The 19,706-nt window shown below is 41.7% G+C and overlaps 1 protein-coding gene across 2 annotated transcripts in view; it reads right to left on the bottom strand.

Moving 5' to 3' along the window:
* Positions 1 to 19,706, bottom strand: part of MYO5A (myosin VA) — an 83,542-nt gene that overhangs the window by 21,528 nt on the left and 42,308 nt on the right. Inside the window, exons 14-26 of one of the 2 annotated variants that reach the window (XM_077785895.1) lie at positions 17,952 to 18,035; positions 14,396 to 14,557; positions 13,804 to 13,901; positions 13,073 to 13,159; positions 12,878 to 12,986; positions 11,892 to 12,103; positions 10,896 to 11,052; positions 7,132 to 7,371; positions 6,368 to 6,616; positions 5,186 to 5,279; positions 4,340 to 4,488; positions 3,522 to 3,635; positions 641 to 787 (exon numbers count right to left, since the gene is read on the bottom strand). In XM_077785895.1, the coding sequence (XP_077642021.1) occupies positions 641 to 787; positions 3,522 to 3,635; positions 4,340 to 4,488; positions 5,186 to 5,279; positions 6,368 to 6,616; positions 7,132 to 7,371; positions 10,896 to 11,052; positions 11,892 to 12,103; positions 12,878 to 12,986; positions 13,073 to 13,159; positions 13,804 to 13,901; positions 14,396 to 14,557; positions 17,952 to 18,035 (1,902 nt within the window). The remainder of the gene's footprint in view (positions 1 to 640; positions 788 to 3,521; positions 3,636 to 4,339; positions 4,489 to 5,185; positions 5,280 to 6,367; positions 6,617 to 7,131; positions 7,372 to 10,895; positions 11,053 to 11,891; positions 12,104 to 12,877; positions 12,987 to 13,072; positions 13,160 to 13,803; positions 13,902 to 14,395; positions 14,558 to 17,951; positions 18,036 to 19,706) is intronic. The other variant, XM_077785896.1, reaches the window with a different exon arrangement.

Genomic DNA, 19,706 nt, shown 5'->3' with positions numbered 1-19,706 from the left:
TTCTGGTACAGCTAACTGCTGTAGTTTGAATATCGGCATTGTCTCCTTTACTTCTGAGTTTATGACACATAATTAGTTAATATTAATAAAATCACATACTGCCACTGGCAATGAAACAGAGCAGGATGAACCCCAGCATGCTAAAGGAATTGACTGGTAGAAATGTAATAAGAAACAATTGCCAAAACTGGTTTTCATAATTTTCTAAGAACTTAAGGAGACCAAATCAGGAGAATTTACATCACAATCAGCTAACATTCTAAGCTCAGTGCTTTGGCTATGCCTCCTGTTTGAAACATTTCTTCTGCCTAAAATGAACAATTACCCATTCTCGCCGTCATTTAAGTAGCTTTCCTTATGGCTATTCCTTAATAAAAATAGCCTTTCAGCCTTTTCTATTTTTTAAGTGAAGTCCCAAGCACATTTTGTTCCTGTTGTCTTCTATCAGAGCATCTCAAGGACCCCGTAAAACAAAATAACCAGTCCCTAAACTAAGCACTGGTACAAAACTTGGCATTAAACACAGCAAGTGCTAGAGGAAGATAAAGATTTAGTGAAAGCCAGTCAGCATTCACAGAGCTATTGTTTCACAAGAAGGGACACTCTGGTGTCAGCATCTGATCAGCTGCAAGGAGTCCACCTTAGCTTTAGCACGGAGAGCCTGTTCTTCCTTTCTGTCCAGTTCATCCTGCAGGGACTGCTTCTCTTGCTCCAGTTCTGAAACCCGTTTCTGCAGCTTGAGGAACAGAGACATGTCCAGCGCTGCTTTTTTCTCACTAGGCTCCTGCTTTAGAAACAACAGAGGCAAGTCAAGAAGTATTCCCCTTCCACAGGACAAGGAAGCACAACAGTGAGTAAAGATGGGAAACAGATTGGGGAAAGGGAGGAACACAAACATGTTACTTGATTCTCAGCATTGACTATCTAAAATATTTCATCAGCTATCAGACACTATTTTAAAAAAGGATTTACTAGTAGAAAATGTTTCTAAGCCTAAAGCCTAGCAAAAGAAAGCACTAGGCACTACCTAGCAGAATGGAGGTCTATAACTAAGCATACCTTATAGTCTTACTTGTCTGAAGGGGGGGAATAGAAAAAAGAAAAAGTTTGTGGTTAGACTCACCTGGAAACAACTGTAAATAAGGGCTTTTTTGTTTGTTGGTTTAGTCTCGGGGTCTGTGGTGTCAAGATGACCCCAAGATTGCAAGTCTTTGTTTCCCAGCCTGTGCAGCCAAATAAGGAGTCTGAAATGCGTAGGATCAGCTTCTCAAGGTTGTTTATTTTTCCTTATCTGTAACATTATTTCTCTGATCTGCTGAGCTCTGTCTAACAGGTCGGCCATGGCATTCTGCATGCCGCCTCGGGCAGCATTTACATTTTATACTAAAAACTACGTGCACTATGTTTACAAAATGTGCCAATATCTATCATTTATGTTAGACAGTGTGTCTCTGCCTTAAACCAATAGAAAAGTGTCACCATCGCAGCAAGACATGGAGGGCAAGAAGAAGGAGAAGAAGGTCAGGACATGCCCAAATCCCTCCATCTTGTGCCCCCTCAACCCCATTCTAAAAACCCCAAAATTCTACTTTTTCACTCTGTGTTAATCAACTATCACATTACTCAAACCCTTGTGGCATATAATTCCTCATACAAAGTTGGCAGCTTTTTCCAAGGGCTAAAATTGATACCACAGGTGTTTTTGACTTCATGCCAGGGTCTGTGAGCCCCCTGCCAGGGTCTCGAGACAGCCAGGGCAGCCAGAGGGACGTCCTGGGCTACGACAGATTGGTTTTTAATGATTTCTATAGTAAGTTCTTCAGCTAAAGAAGAATGTCTCTGGTGATTTGAAGGTTAATTTAATGGGATGTGATACAAAAAACTGGTATCAGAAAATAAATTTTATGCCTTTTTCCTTTTATTGTGCTAATTATACAGCCTGTTCTGAACCTAATTCACTAGCTTCTTCACTATTTTCTGGGCAAGGACCAGTGTTTGCAATCTGAAGGTGCATTAGAAATTGTCCATCAGCCTTTTTGTACTTTATGTACTGAGAAGATCAAAGTATTTACTATGAACCATACTATAAAATTTTAAAGCCTATAAAAGGAACTAGAAAATTAATATTAATGACTACAGCAGACAAGCAAGCACAGCCATTTCCACTTCATCTCTTTTTACTGTTGAGGGGAAGAGTCATAAACCACACCAACAGCTCAGGCAAAAGGAAAGAGACTTTTGAATTTTCTGGCTCTTAATGTGGTTTTGTATAATTAATCTATATTGTTAGTTTAGAGTCAGAACTGGAGAATGCTGAGGGGTTAAACAAATACAGTGCTGCATTCATTCACACTCTTGTGTAAATTCATTTCTTCATTTATATTCTAAAACCCAAACCTGGCTCTGGAACAGCAATTCAGTAAGGCCACTAGCCAAAGGCTCATATGTGGCATCCCACCACATGTGTTGCACTGTCCTTCTCCTGATTACCATGAATGTGGAAGCATCATCCTGAAACCATTATGCAAGGTGAGAAACATAAGTGGGAAGGCAAATTATGAAAGAGTGAGCAGAGAGGCTGTGCCAGCCCCAATGAGTCAGGAGATTTGCATCCAGAGGAGAAAATAATTCTCTGCGGAGGCTTTCCAAAGCAGCCCTGACAGCCTGTCAAAAGCTGCTCTGGAGATCCCTAACCCAGGCAGAGGGCACACAGCGTGTGCTGTGCCTGGCTTACAGTCAAGGAGATGCACAGAGAAAACTTTAACTCTGGAAAGTGCCAAGCACAGCCAGACCTCCACCCTGAGGGCTCTGTGTTTGCAGTCCCACTGTGATGGGATGGGCTGAAAGGGGGAATTATCTTGGAAACTATTATCAATGGCTTGGAGTTGCACCACAAATTATTTATGGTTATTATTCATTAGCTGAATCCAGTCATTTTTCTGAACATTTTTTGAACATCTTTCTGGTCATTCTTTCAAACACTCTGGGATTTGTATTGCTGCATATGAAAAGGAAACTCCCATTCTTGGACTTTGATTCCTCTCAATGAAATAGAGAAGATCTGATTCAACATGAGTTTCTCCCTCCCAACAGGAAACTCATTCCATGTAGCTACTAAGAATGTAGCTTGCCATTTTAAATCATTGACTTTACAGTAGGCAGGCTCCTCAGGAGGTCTCACTGGTTTCTCTGAATTCCCTCTTTGGCCTGAATTAGTGATTGTGCTTACCAACACTGACAACCAAATATTTCACAGATGTAAATCAGCTGGATGACCAAGTATCTACTCTATGTTACTGCAATGCAAGAAAAATTCAAAGCACATTTTGACAGTCTTTTTACATAGGATCATAACTAACTAAGGAATAAGTGTTATCTAAAAGGAAATGGAGAAAGTTGAATTAAAGCATTAGATATCTCAGTATAAGGATATGGTGTTCAGAAGCACTTACAAAAAAAAAGAGAAAGAAATTAGTTGAACCATGTTTCAGTGAAAAGTTGTGGGGGATTTTTAACGTTACCTCCATCCTTAGTGGTAAGTCTTCTGCTTCTGTGATCTCAGAGCTGAAAGTATATTCAGATTCATTACTACTGTGAGTTGAGTCTGTTCTCTTGTGCCCAGGCTTGGGGATGCTCTGCAGTGCAAGTAGAACAAATCAGTACCAGTACATGGTTTTCCCGTGACTGTCTCTTCACAACCTTTAGTTTAGCTTGCAGTATTTGGTGTTACGTCATGGTTATCAAAATTAATAAGAAAATACTTTTTATTCTGGTCTCTCCAAAGACCTAAAAGCCTATGAGGTACAGTTAGCACTGAACTTCATGGAGACAAGTCAGATCTTACACCACCAAGCAGAACCAAGCAAGGATGCAGCACTTTGTGGGAAAGAAACACTCAGATTATAGGGAGCACAGGCAGCAACTTTTTAACTTCCTACACATTCTATTGAGGAATACTTTATATTCCTGCCACACAGAACATTCCTAGGACTACTTAAAATTTATCACTGGATGAAGATGCCACAAACAACCCCAGTAGATGTGAATAACTTGATGGCAAAATAAGGGTGACCAACACAAGTAATACGACCAGAAAAGTCACAGCAGAAATTTAGACTTCTTCACAGATGTTATTTTTTTTTTTTAATCAATAACAAATTTTAAATGCATTTGTTTTGGCTGAACTAATCAAAATAAACAGGATTTAAAAGGCCAAATTCTCATTTAAGTACAGGACACCAACACATAGAGCTGACAGCACTTACCAACTTATCCCACTAGACTCTGCCTAAACACAGTTGTAAAGAGGTTTTGATTTCTCAGCTGTGGAGCCACTTACCACCATCAGGTTCATTTCATCCTTGAGATCGTCGTAGCGCTCCTCCAGGCGGCTGAACTCGTTCAGCAGGTTCTGGTACCGTAACCGTTCATCGTTCAGGTCCAGCTCCAGCTGCTTCGTCTCCTCCACCAGCTTCTTTTCCATTGACTCTGCCACAGACAGCAGGGATCCAAAGTGAGAATTCCAGCCCTAGCCACCATGCAGTGCATGCATGCAGGAGGCACAGGCCTGTGCCTGCACCACGGGAACAGCCTGCCGTTTGAAGCTGGTGTTTGTGCTTCTCTAGGCAAACATTACATCAAAAATAAGAAGGGCCAAACCATTATTGTGGCAACCACAGAAGTGCTCACTCAGACAAGTTATTTATTCTGCTAATACCTTCTATAGGTGATTCCAGGAGGGAGGAAGAAGGGGCACTAGCCCGTTGCTGTGTTATGTAAAAGCAAAATGTGAGGTGCTTTACATCTCAAACATCCTGACCCTCCTCATCACAGCTCCCTTCATCACAGCCCTCGTATCTACAGTTAAGCTTACCTGGCTGCTGCTGCCTACACAGTCACACCAACCAGAAAAGTGGTAGTGGATAAACTGTATTAAATATCAGAGCTCTGTTTTAAAAATTGAAGTGCTTTGGAACAGTCACCCCCCTAAAAAGGGCCCCAAACCCTTAGGATTTCATGGAAATTCAAATGGTAAATAATTCTGATGTTTGCGAGCTCTTAAAAAGAAAGAAATGTGCACAAAAAGGAATGTAGAAAAAGGCAAATTAGCCCAATCTATGCAGTAGGGTGTTGCTTTAGTAGGTAACATGAAGCAGAGAACCTGAATGAAGAGAACAGAGCCAACCTGTTATTTCCTTTGCCTGGTCATGGATACGGCGGTTCAGCTCCTCCTTTTCCGTTTTCAGTAATGAGTTCTGCTCTTTCAGCTCTGATACCAGCTAGAGAGACAATAAAATATTTGACTCAGAATGCTGTTCATCTTTCATCAGTAGCTCTAACAACAATGGCACCTTTGTTGTACCAAAAGTTCAAATATTTAAACTGTTCTTCACAAAGTGGAACTGGCAAACTAAGCTGTATCTTCATTTCCAAATTCCATTTCTTAAATATGTACCACAGCAGATTCCCTGTATGTTCTGAACCCCATTTCTGATCAGATATTAAAAATTGCCCTGAAGCACTCCACAGTGCCATGTATTTTTCAGTAAAGTCCCAAAGATGTAAATGGCACATTAAAACAGAAATATTCATAAAATACTAACAATTTGATCGTTCTGTGGTAAATTCCATTGCATTGGGTAACACCAAAATTTAACATCTTGTCTCTGCCCTAAAGCAGTGTCACTTAACATGTGTTCAGGTTTGCCAGGTACTCATTTGTCTCTGATTATGGTTGCCATGCATTCAGCTTTGCTTTATCTATTAATATTTTTCCCTATGCTTATCTGATATTGAAACTTGTCCCTGCAGCATCACATAATGATGGATTGGCTCTTCCAATACTCAAACTTGCACCATTATCAGCAAGTACTCCTGACAGAAATCAGCCTGTTTGATATGTTTGTGGTTAGCAAAGAAAAGGGGTCAGCTGAAACCTGTTGAACTAGACTGTGCACATGTGTTGAATAGGCTGACTGTCTAATTAGCCAGGATATAGCAGCACCTTTGAATATTGAATGTGGGACAGATTTCTGCTATCTATGTGATTATTCTCTCTAGGTAGGTAAAATGAATGAATTCACTACCTCTGACAAAGTCAGAAAGCTCAAGGATTTGGCTTTGCAAATGCTTTCAATATCAAAATCTGCATAGATTGGATACATATATTTACACACAATATATGGATTTAGCATATTTCTCTACCACAGGTGTAGCCATTTAGGTACCAAGCCCATTTAGGATTGTACAGCTATAAAAATATAGTAAAAATACCAGCCACACAAGTGAAACAATTAAGCCTGGGCAAAACCTGAGTGTCCACTAGGCCCCTGTAAATCCTCTCATGCATCTGAGACCCCATACATGCCTGCTCAGTTTCATGTTTGTATTTGTCTGCCCGTTCCTCAATGCTCTTCTTCTCCGACTGGGTCTGGTGCAGCTCCTTGCGGAGCTTGGCAATCTCCTCCTGCAGGCTGAGGACACGGTTGGTGGCGTTCTTGGCCTCCTCCTCACTCATCCGAAGCCTCTCCACGTCGCTCCGCAGCTTCTCCGTCTCTGTACTGTAGGTGATCTCCAGGTTGTTCATCTTCTCCAGCAGGGATTTGTACTCTTTGTTCTTTGCAAAACACAACACAGACAGAGCAGCTGTTAGAGAAGTTCTGGTTTAAGGGAGCCTTTTCCTTCCCTACAGAATATACCCAGACACGGGAGCACAGGAGCAGCTTCCCCATTTCAAAAAGGTTTTGGTCTGGTTTTGCAGAATTGCTTAACGAGGTGACAGAACAGTCCAGTCTCTAAGCCTGCACATCCTAAACTAAAATCAGACAGAGAGCCCACATAGATCAGACACGATCACCCCACCTTCCCCTAAAACAGAGCAACTGACGTGCTTCAAACGCAGTACTGGCGTTAAGCGAGTGGGTGTTTTTCTCAGTTCTGCTGAGAGGAACAAGTGGATGTTTGACTGCTCCACTTCTGCTGTGGCCTCCCCTTCTCTCCTACCACTGCTCTTCATCAGAAAAGAGAACCAAGCCTTACAATGAAAACTCAGTGCATTCTGTGAATGCCCACAGTGCTGAGAAAGGTAACCATGACTTGGACACGTTTTTCCAGAGGCCAGGGAGCTTTCACCTGCTCATCGATTTTCCGCTGCAGCTGCATGATCTTGTTCTCCAAGCCGATGTGGAGCTTCTTGTAGCGCTCCACGGAGCGGGCCTCGATCTTCAGCTTCTTCAGCTCCCTCTTGGCCATCATGCGGCGGTAGCAGCACTGCAGGTACACCACGGCCCGCAGCGTGCGGCGGTAGCGCCGCCGCGCCAGCCAGCCCCGCACGTGCTTCTGGATAACCACAGACTTGTGCTCCCGCAGCATCTGCGGGGGAGAACACAGGGCAAGGGGGTCAGAGCTGCAAACCACACCTGCGCAGGTAAATAAATACAAATAAATAAATAAAATAGCATTTATTTAAAGAGCCCTGTAATGATGTATGCAGAGACGCCTTCGCCTGCGAAGAGAAACTGCTGCGGAAGAGCAGCAAGAAATGGAATCAATTTAAATTAAAAATAAAAGAAGAGGAAAAGAAGACTGGAATGAGGACAACAACAAGGAGTAAAATGAAAAGGAACGAGAGAAAAACATGACAAAGAACTGGAGGCACATGGAAGCACCAGGCATTCCTTTATGTTGAGGTCAGAGCCCAGCTAATTGCAAAAGTATATAGTACCTGTTGGCAGGATTACAAATACAATTTTTTTTCTTTAACTGAATCTTTATCATGAAACACTTTAGAATCATTGACATATGCTGCATAGAGCTCATCAACACAAAGTTTAAAATTACCACATTTGATATGCAATGTAGTCAGTACTGCATTTCCCACAGGAAATTGTAGCCCTTGTTAAGAAGTCAGAAGCTTTTGGTTTGTTTGTATTATTTTGTTTTGGGGGTTTTTTGTTGCCTTTTTTGACACAACTTAGGCTTGTCAGCATGGAAAATTTTTCATCTGCTCTAATAAGAAATTTATAGTGTAGTAATTTAAATTTATTTTATGGCAGAAATTTCAACCATAGGTTTGAGGCATAAAAAAAATCCAGATTATTTTAAAAAAAATCTATAATATAAACCAGTCATGTGTGTTAGCCAGAGAGTTCAGCTAAGAAGAGTCTACCACTTGTTTTTAGATCCTTCACCCACTAATTCAGAGATCCCCCAAATCTGGAACCCCTGAATTCAAGCAGATTATATGAGATATGCATGGAGAGCCTGCCCAGATCCACAAGACTTCCAGTACCCTGAGACCTTTGGAGTCCACTCAATAAAGCTTCTGCAAATAGAACAGTTTATTCTAAAGAAAAAAATCATTTAGGATTTCATGTTAATGCTCAGAATTGATAGTTTAAATATCATAGGCAGTTCACATTCTTACACTGTTTTACCACAAAGCTGGTAAGACAAACTAGTCAGGTAACAGTAATTTTATTTTCTTTTAGACTGCTTAGCAAATGAACTGCAATGTGTTAGAAGCACTACAGTTCCAGATCAATGAATTTAAAATTCACTGGCAAAGTGGCAAGACTATAATACATACAAACTTTCTCCCTTAGCATTTATTTCTGAATTAAAAATGAGACTGGAAATACCAGCACTCAGTTACTCAACACACCAAGGTAAGGGAGCAGCTCTCTGAAAAGCACAGCAAGGTCAAAAGCCAAAGTCCTTCTGACTGCATGCCATGCAGTTGGCATTCCTGCCTCCTGCCTTCTCCTTACACATTTTCCAGAACACTCCTTCATGTCCCCAGCAGGTGCCTGAACACTGGAATACAACTAGCTTTCAACCATTTTCACCTCAAGTTTGAAAGCAATAAGTCCTGTAAAATACCTCCATCGTGCGGGGATGGTCCTTATCTGCCAGTGAATCATCACATCCATGCAATCCACTGAGGAAACAAGCCACTCCAAAGTATAGTGAGAGGATCAGGAAAGTTACTCCATCTACCAGGTATGCCAGGAAAGCTTATGTCAAAGCTATGGAGGAGCTAGACTCCTTGTCCAGCTGAGAAGCACATCGCAACGTCTCAGGCAGGAGCTTTCCCCAGGATGTGTGAAACAGATGATTCAACCATGTTAAACTCCTTGTACTGCCCATGTGACTCAACTAGTGCCCTCTCTTCCTACAACAACAACAGGTCCCTTTCACAATCCCAGGAACAGCACGTGTGCCACACATCTCTGCACAGAGCTCAGCCCAGCTGTGCTGTCACAGGGCAACCTTCGCTTTCACTCGTCTGCAGTCATCGCCAGCTCCACAACAACCGTGTTTAGCTTCCCACGGCACACAGAGCTTGTGCTTCCCTCTCTGGCCACCATGTACCTCAGCCTGGGTAAAATCCCACCTGGGGAGGACAGGACAAACACAGCACACCGCAGGGGCACTTGTCAGACTGTCATGTTTTACTGCAGTGAACAATTCACAGCTCGAGGGGGATCCTCCTGACAGGCAGGTCTGACCACCCCTCCCAGGGACTCCTCCAGAAACCTGCCATCTCTATTAGGAGGGAATATAACAGGTTTATTAAACTGTGCTACAAGACAGATGGGCTGTGTATTACTCATGTGACTAACAAGGCATAGAAAAACAACTCCCATCTTCCAGAAGATTTTGGGCCACCTACTGCTGTACCCAGGTGTCATTTCATCACATCTGTCAGACCTGCTAAAAACATGTCTTGTTTAACATCACAAATATAGTTTGTAATAACAAGAACGCTAAGAATTCCAATAAAAAGGCTAGTGGATATCCACATAAAAGAACAGCAAATTCAAGCACAAGGGTCTTACTAGTAAAAAATTCTTACAAAGGTTTATTTTTCTTTTCAACTTTGTGGCTAGTTTATGTTAGAATACTACACATGTGACTGTATAGCAAGTCTAATACAAATGAAAAATATACAGAAACTTCAAATACAAAATATATTGTATATGTATATTATGTACCATATACATATGCATATGTAGATGGTACATAAGCATCAGATGGCTTTTGGCTGTATGTCCTTAACATTTACATGCCTGGGGAAACAAAACCCTTGGCTACTTTTTCAGTGAAATACAGGCTGACTTGTGAGCCTGGTTAAAACAATTCTTGTAGATAAAACTGTTATGAAACATATTAGCACTTTGCAGTTTGAATCATAATTCTGTTTCCAGACCTGTAACCACTGAGAACCAAATTCTAATTTCTCAATTGAATAATTTATTATCAAGCATATTCAGGAAAATAGCATCAATATCACTAGGACAGGGTTATATAAATTTAACCCTACATCAAAACCAACATAAAATAATAAAATAAAACAAAACAAAAACACTCCACCCATGGATAACTTTCAAAATCCACTTCTTGTGGGAATCTCTTTACTAACATAATTCCATGACCCATTTCAGATTCACTGAAAATAGGGATGGGACAGGACCAGTAGTGACTGCATCACATGTACACTGATGTAAGCAATAGTGATTTGTACTAACCGACACAGATTAAAGCAAGGCCATTTTCAGTATTTATTTTAAGTACCTTGACATTCTATATAACAAGTGAAAAAGTCAGAAATGCTGTAAATCTGTTGGATTCTCCACTGGCAGCACTGAAAGTCTAAGTACATTTGTATTAGATGACAATGAGAATATGTCTAAAATGACAAGTTGATGGTAGTATTAGGTATTTCTAATTTCCAGGTGTCCCTAAATCCATGCTCTGGTATTTTGGCTGTGCATTACACCTAACAGCATGCACACAAAACATTTCAGATTCCCAAGACGACACCACAGAGAAGCTTTGTCCTGAAAGTGTGTGGAAATAGAGGTAAAGTGAAAAAGTACCTCATGATTTCTTACCATTTGGTACTTGTTTCTGACCATGTAACCTCTCAGGAGAGCCTGAAGAGCAATAGTAGCATCTCGCATGCACTGGTACCTCTTGCGGACCACGTACATGCGCTGGAACTTCTGAATGGTGATGGCAGCTTGTGTTCTGCGCAGGAACTTGGCATAGCTGAGGAAAAGATCACAAACAGTACCTGTAATTATGTGATTGAATGCTGGGGGGTTTTTTAATAGCCTGTGTCTTTAGTTTTTTCTTAGTGTTGTCAGTGACACGGTATATTTACTTGCTATTCTGCTGTGTGGCTGTACAACAGAATGACAAATTAACAGAAACCTTGCGAAGCTTTACAGGGAAATGTTTTCACTTTCCCTAAGAACTGTGCCATACAACTGACAAGGTAAACTCAGCTTAATTTCTCATCGCCTCTTCTCCAACTTTAAAGCTGTTTCCACTATGTCGTTTTCCAGATCTACTCTTCTAACCTCCACTAGTAGAAAATGTTTGCTTGGTCTTGGCTATTGCAGTAAGACAATTGCAAAGTGACTTGACATATGCCTCTCTCTGAAGGCTGGTTATTACATCACCACCTTGTCTTTGAACAATATAATATCTGTGTTCCTGCCCTTCTCTCTGGCCCCATGGGCATCCCTCAGAAGTAAATCCAAACACATCACTGACTGATTAATGTCCCTTTACAGCTGCACCCTTGATGAGGAATGGCTTCTCCAGCAGGACCAGGGCACATGGCAACTGGGCAATAAGGACTCAGACAGTCCTGCTTTACCTCACCTGCAACCTATCTCCTTAGTACTACTTGTTTTCTGCATCATAGAGCCAGGGTGCTACTGTCCTCTCAGAAAGGTCAAAACCAGTCAGGACAGACACACTCATTATATTCAATTTCCTTCATTCCTGGAAGATCATTTCCTCTCAGGCAGTATAGGAAGGCGAGAACAAATGTATCACATTTAAATGCCCTGCTTGTAGGGCTCTGGACTGAGGCTTACCATCGTGCCTGGTAGCCTCTGACATGTCTCTGGATGGTGATGGCAGCCTTCCTCATACGCATGTACTTCTTCCTCATCAGCCAGCCCCGGATCGTCTTTTGGATGCGGATACAGGCAGCTCTCAACTTATCTGCCCTTATTTTTTCCAGGTAGGCTACTTGACCAGCCCGGAAAAATATTTTTGTCTTACCAAACTGGTACTTATCCTTGTCCTATTTTTCAAAGGTAAAAAGAGGATAAGTTAAAGCATTAAGTGTTAGTGAATTAAAAAAGGCATGAAGGGCTAAATGAAAGTACAGTTAATAAAGAGGCAAAATTATCTGTGTAATATTTTGGGTAATCTGAAACTTAAGTAGTGGAGAAGGGTATTTTGTCTGTATAATTCTGTTAAAAAAATTAATATAATAAGGCTGCAAGCATGGCCCAAAGGGGCAATGCGAGATTTTTGCTTAGATGACAATGTCATAAAGATAACAACATGGAAGGCTACAGGAGGTGACAAAGGGGCCCAGAGGATGAAAGCAATACAGGCAGTGCACATGTACAATTTTCTGCTTAAATTGTAGCTGACCCCTCTGAATGGTCCATCCTCAACCACATTACACAGTGCAAACAAAGCAGCTGGGGCTTCAGACATGTACAAATCACTTATTGTATCAGGACTAGGGCAGAATAAAGCATGCTGCTGCTGCTCAAACAGATCTGAAATTTCAGAATTGAACCAGAAAGAGAATAATATTTTATGTCTACAGGCTGCACTACTCCTTTGAGAGAAAAACTGAGAATATACAAAGGCACACTGAAAAAAAAAAAAAATTTGTTGGCTGTTTGATGCTAAGTTGAAAGGAACAGCAGTCGAAGAGCTACAGGATACATTTGTGGTTTAGTATTTTGTAGAAGTACTAAAATAATGTGGCTGTGAGGGCGTCAGCAACACTGTCTTTATGCCTGCAGATTCCAAATGCTCTCAGCACTAAGTCCAGTACCTGAATCAGCTTCTCCAGGACATTTTTACAGGTCTGCTTACGGTCACCAAGGACATCTCTCTGCTTCATCAGAACCCGGTAACGGCTGAAGAACTCTTGGTATGTCCACCTGTCCCAAAAGCAGAGTGTGAGTGCCAACAGTGAACATTACCTCACAAGAACTGCAGCTGGGGCAATCCAAGGCAGCAAACACACCTGGAGGGGAAGCCAGCAGCACTGATCCGGATGGTCTCCAGGACACCGCAAGCCCTCAGCTGCTGCACTGCCCGCTTCTCATCAAACCTAGGCAGGAACAAAAGCTGGCTGTGGGATGTGGGACTAGGCTTGCATTATCTGGGGCTCCTGGCTGTGTGCACACCCAGGAGAGAAGTGGCACAGTGGGGAGCAGGGTGGGTGTGACGGGTGGTTGGTAAGGTGCTCCTGAAACTCCAGGTTAACAGAGGACAGCCTGGCTGGAGAGCTGGCTGAGCCCATTGGCACTTCCTGCTGGCCAGCACAAGAGCTACAGGAGCCTTTGTGTGCCTGGGCTTTGAGAAAAACTCTAACCAAGTTCATATATGGAAAAAAAAAAAAAGAAAAAGGCTTTGGAATCTGAAAAAGTAAATTCCAGCAAATGTCAAAGGAGCTCAAGGAGTGCAAAACCCAGTTACATTTAAAATTGCTAGCAATTAAAACATTGGAACTTTTTTCTCAAGTAACACCATAAACAAAAAAATGGCATCAGGAAGTATGTCTCCCTCTATTCATCCCCAAACTTTTCTTGCTGTAATACACATACACACACACAGTGAATCCATAACCAGAGAAAGGAGACACAGAACTTCATCCTGAGTGAGCAAGGTTCAGCAGAGCCTTGATCCTCAGTGGCTTTGGGCAATCCCCTCCCAAGACAGGCTACTCAAACCGCACAGGAACTGGCATCTTACGTGAATGGAAACTTGAAGTCATTTGGCTTAATACAGCGTACGTAGTGTGGAGTTGTAGCATTCAGGGTTTCCATCAGCAGATGAAGAGAATTTCGAAACTTTTTGAAAAAAAAATTAGAAAAAAATTCAGGGAATAGCCTCAACAAGCTCAGTCATCTTTGAGATAACCTCAGAAAACATATGTGATTTGCATACTTTAAATTTAATTATGGCAAAGATATGCGGATATTTTATGTTTGGCCACTGATAACTAGAACCAAATTTTCTGGGGATTGAACCCCACTTTGGATTTGAATCAAAGTGACACATGATCCAAAAATCCCAGTTTAAAATTTTCAAAACTTCTCAGCATCCATATTAAGTTTGTTTTGAAAAACATCGCTTTGGAGTTTAGCACCATAATGAAAAATGGGCTGCCTCAAACTGTTCCCCAAGTGCATCAGTTATTAGGGACTATTTGCACCAAGCTGTAAATAAGCTGCACCTCTCTCAAAACCACAAGGGTTCCCATGAGCCACCAGCACACCTTGAGACCCGTGAGACAGGAGGTTAAGGGAGACATTATGTAATAGAGCTGCATCTTCCAACTCACCTGATGTCCCACAGTTTTCTTATGCTCCTTGCTGGCTTGCCCTGGCCTGGCCTTGGCAGGTTTGACAGGCATTCGAGACAGCGGCACTCGCCCTGAAGGGGTTGCTGATGTGGGACTGAGAACCTTCTCCTCATCCTGGAATAACTCTGGCAGCAGCTTAAACTGGTGTAACAGCATAAAAAAATACACAGAGGGTAAGAATCCAGCAAGCAATTGCACCCATTTGTGCTTAAGGTTAAATTCCAGGCTCAGCTTTTGTAAGAACTGCATTTTTGTTGAACTTCACAGGGGACAAACGCAAAAAGCACACAAGCTAAATGGTATAATGAGTGGGCCATGATTTAATACCAAAACTTTTGTGGGTTTGATCAGTGAGTCTCCTAATCAAGATAAAATTCTGGGTTGCTTTTCCATATAGCCAACAATAGCCATGTGAAACTGTTAGATACCAACAGCAGTTTCATAAGTACCAATTGCAATTATAAACAGCTGCTTTGATCTAAGAAGGAAACGACAGGGTCCTCTCATGTTCCAATGGTGCATCAGTCTCCTTTGTGGTTGAGAGGTATCTGGGACACTGAATAAAGCAGCAGGCAGCAAAGATGATTCCTGCTTTATCACTCCAAATTGAAATAATCAGCTTAAAAGAGGAACCATCAACTGAAAAAAAACCGCACTAGCCAAATTTATCTGAGATCTACTCCCCTGCCAGTGGGAGTGTAAGAAAAACATCCTTCCAAATACCACACAGGACTTCTGCTTCCCTTTCTCTAATGGCTACAAAATATACTGATATATAACAGCTGCTTTGAAGTAAGTTATAAGTAAAAATAACACCACCAGGTCTTTCTAGTGACAACTACAGCTCTTCAGAATCATTATAAGAGTAAGAGAATCTGAACCTCTCTACCTGCCCATGAATAATTTTATATCTAGCATCTGTGCATTTTCCCCAAGAGAGAGGAACATTCATTTTTCAGTGCTAGAAAGTGCTTGGGCCAAGTATAACCTAAAAAATTGATTCTTTCTTATAAAACCTGGTGAGCAAACACAATAACCAATGGAACACAGTGCACAACAAAATGGTACCTGTGCCCTGTGGTTGTGTCAGACAGGCTGGAAAAGGGCATCAAATATTCCCCAGTAGCACCCAGCACAGCAGTCCAGCACAACAGAATGCCTAAGGATGCTACAAAGGTACCCTAAATTCCTGAACTCAAAAAGGAGTATCACAGCTTGGATTTATCTCACCTGAGCTGGTGGAAGAAGGACATTTCCTGAGGGTGATTTACTCTTCTCCTGCACTGACTCAACACAGAGCTGAGGATGTTTGGGGTACCACCTCCTTGTCAGCTGCCTATGACACAGTGAGTTGGTGTGCACAGGCAGCTGAGCTACAGAGCCAGGTGTTTTCAGCCTGCACAGAAACTTATTTGAATATAATATGATTTTGTGAAGCTCCTGATGCTCCCACACACCAGAGGTGCAGGTAGGAACAGGGTCCCCATTGTCTCCACTGCAGATGGAGGAGTTCTTCTAAGCTGTCCATATCTAAGTCTCATTCTCTTTCTCCAGCCCTGGGAAAATCTGCCTGTAAAAAGGGGCAAATGCGTATCAAAGGCACTATTTTCATAGACACTGCCCAGTTACTCCAAGCAGAGGAAAGGAACAATGTCTGGCCTCTCCAGTACAGGTCAGCAATAGCGGAGCAGTGCTGCAATGATCCAAACTGTGGGACTACTCCTGCTTGGTTTTGGGTTTTAGTAACTCATCAATTTTCTTTGTTTCACAGAACCCAAAGTGTTCAAAGAGAGGGAAAACACTGATCAAAGGGTAGATAATTCATGTGATAGAAAACAAGCAAGGAAACATTTCTTCCCTGTATTTTTTCAGACAACACACATGCTGCTAACAATCTTACAGATAATTTCTTTCAATACAGAGCTGCAACAGAAAATTTTAACACCCATGCCAGTAGCAAGCATAAAAGCCCAGGGTTGTTGTATTGCTTTCATGATACATGCATGGAAACTGAACTGAACTGAAGCTCACAGAGGTTCTGTGAGTGGATTTACAGAGAAGGCCAAAATAAATAGCTGAACTCTACAGTCCCTGGACTGTTGAGTGTGACAAGAGCCAAGTGTGTCATGCACTTTGTAGAGCAAAGAAGCATCCAAGCTGTATGTGAGAGTGGGCATGGGCAGGATGACAGATGATGCATTCAATGTAGAATTACCTTCTGTTGGATGTGCACAGCAAACCCAGAAAACATCACCATCAACAAAATAAAATAAACATCAGAAATGCAGTTCTCCTACAATTACTAACAAAGAGGCACTGATGAAAAACAAAACATTGTTTAAACTGGTTTTGGCAAAATTTACCATGGGGTAAAACCATGCTGTTTTTTAGTGTTTAGACTGAAGTGCCTGAACTGCCTGAAGCTACACTGAGCCAGTCCAAGCTGCTGTCAGGCTCTTAGAGCAGCTCTGTCCCCTCTGTCTGTCCCTCAGCCACTGGCTGACATCCCATGGAGCACCCTGTCCCTCTGTCCTGCACAGAGTGGCTGGCTGGCCTCTGCCAGCTCCCCAAAGATGCCACCTGCCTCCCTCTCCACCCCCAGAAACTGGCTTCACTTAAACCACTTCAATACTTCTCCCAATGGAAAGTTTGCTGAGGTGTTTCACTATACCATATGTTTTAATCGTTTAGCTTCATATTATCTGCTCAGAATAGAAATAGAAGAGAAAAACCTTGGTTTTCCTGATAGAATAGCATAATTTTAAATAGCCTGTCCTTGATACTCAGCTTCCTGGGCCATTAGAGCTAGCAAAAATCCCAACAGCCACCACTGTGCAATGCCAAGTTAATTGCCTTCACATTTCTGAGAGCACAACCAACATTTCTGCCATTACCAAACGCAGATGATGCCACTGAAGGCCTGTTCTATAATATTCCTTCATGCAGTGTTTTTCAATTCAGAAGTTATCTTTCTTTCAGAGATATCAGGGAGACAAGACTGCAAGTTCTGGTTTGTGTCCTTACAGTCTATATATTTTATTCCTCTCTCATTTTGAACTTGTCTCTTCATCAGAAATTTTCTGCTCATGTCATAAACAATGAGCTTCTGTTTTCAGGTTATAAAATTAAGGGCTTATCTGTTAAGCTTTCTTATGCCACTACAGTATATCAGAAGTCATTGAAACCTCTACAGAAAACATAGCTACGTTTTGTGAAAAAGAAACCCCCCTCCCCAAATCCCCTTTCTCCCACTCAAAAACCCAAACTCAACAAAAGAACCCCCAAAACAGCAACAACAACGACCCACAAACAGTCAAATTAGTGGCTAAATAGACTGATCTTACATGGAAATAAGTTAGGATAGAGGACTTTCTAAATTCATGCAGACAACCAAGTAAAACACAAACTATGTTCAATTTCAGTTGATCTGACACTAAGGGAGAAAGATTTCCTAGGGTTGTAAGAAGTTTTCTGTGATCCTTAATTCAAGGACTCTTAACTGCAAAAGAAGAAAAAAAAAAATCCTTATACTAACCTTACTTGATTTTAGGACCCTAATTTGTTCTTCATAAACTGTGTCTTTATTCTTTTCCAAAAAGCTTTCACATTGGTATTCCACCTGAAAGCCATCATTTTACAAGAAAAAATATTAGAAGTAATAAATAATAATAATTTTCATAGAATTCAGCAGCTATAACATTCACATTTAAAACATAATTCTTTTATATACTGAAAATATCAGCCCCCAAGTGCATCTTTGTTAAATATAGATTTTCCTCGAAGAGTGCTTTCTAGTAAAACGTAGACCATTAAAACAGAGAGAGGAATATAGCTATTGCATTACACCAGACATATTTCACTGCTGAGAGATGCTGTGGCAAGGCAGCATGACTGAATGGTTCCTGTACGGGTGAAGAATCAAAGTGTGTGCTGAGCATCTCCTTCACTGAACTCATCAGGGCTGCAGAGCTGTCTGAAACCCAGATGCAACTGGGAACAAACTATCTCTCATCTCATTAGCTGAGAGGCACTAAGTACATCTGCCTGCAGATTACTGTGGAAATGGCTCATTTGTGCTCCAAAGGACTAATTCTACCAGACAAAATAAAATGTCTGAATGTTGTGACAATATACAACAAGTCTCTGTCACAGGGCTACAGCATTTCCTGGTCCAAAGAACAGCCAGTGTCAGATAAAAACCTACCAATTATTTCACTGTCCTAATTCAAGGCTGAAAGAAAACCAAAACTATTGTCAAAAATCCATTTATCAGTGCTTGCACAATGACACCATACCCTGAGCTGCAAAACATTTCAAGGAATTTCTAGAGGGAAGAGGACAGGGGATGTCCCCAGGGTTTCTGGAAGCTGGAAGCCCACTCTGAGCACCACCTGGGCCACCATCCATGTTCTTCCTGCAGGAGGCCATGCCAGGAGAGGGCAGCAGCATCCCTGCCTTGTCCAGGAGGATAATGTCAGCACAGATCCCTGACCTGCCAGCTGTGGCTTTATTTTTCCTCCAAGATGTCTGTGTACATTCTCATAAGCACACAAAACATAAAAACGCTTAGCACAGACAGCAGAGCAGAGCTTAGAGCTTTGCTAGTACCTGCTTGGAGCTCCTTTTTGCTTTCCTTGGCCCTTGCTGCTCACAGACTAGACATAGGAAAGTCTTGCTTTCAATACCAAAGTTTAGCCTAATGAACAGATTATGAAATATTAAATAATTCCTTCTTGTTCTCTCATCCACAAAATAGAACAGAACTCATGAACCAAAACAGTTACAGAGATGTTCTTGGTGCTTTCATTAAGGTAACATTAGATGCAGAAAGAACAGGATCCTTCTTCTACACATAAATTCAAGAGCCTGGGAGAAACCTAGTGGAGGCAGATAAAGGCCTCCAACCCCCCATGTCAGCATGGTAAGAATTTGAATGCTTCTTGAAACCTTTTTTGACAAAGCTGATAATATTCTCAGGTAGCTTTTCCATATAACAGGACAACTGTATTAAATGGGATGATTATTTTTTTTATATTAATCTGAGGTGTGGCTCAGTTTGATGAGCACTGGGAGCTGAGCATGACACGCACTGCACTGAGACACCCCTCAGCTTCCCAGAAATAGCTGTTCCCTGCACAGCTGAGGCGAGGGTGGGAGCAGCACACACTGCTCCAGCAATAGAAAAGCCTGTGTTAGCCTCTCTCCTCTTTGCACATCGAGATGGCAGCAAAAACAGCACTAATTCATTGCTGCTCTTCAGCTAAAAGGAGTTGGGTACAGGATTTCCGTT

This window comes from Lonchura striata, chromosome 11, assembly GCF_046129695.1.
Source record: "Lonchura striata isolate bLonStr1 chromosome 11, bLonStr1.mat, whole genome shotgun sequence".
Classification (NCBI taxonomy): domain Eukaryota; kingdom Metazoa; phylum Chordata; class Aves; order Passeriformes; family Estrildidae; genus Lonchura; species Lonchura striata.
This window is presented reverse-complemented; position numbering and strand designations above follow the sequence as displayed.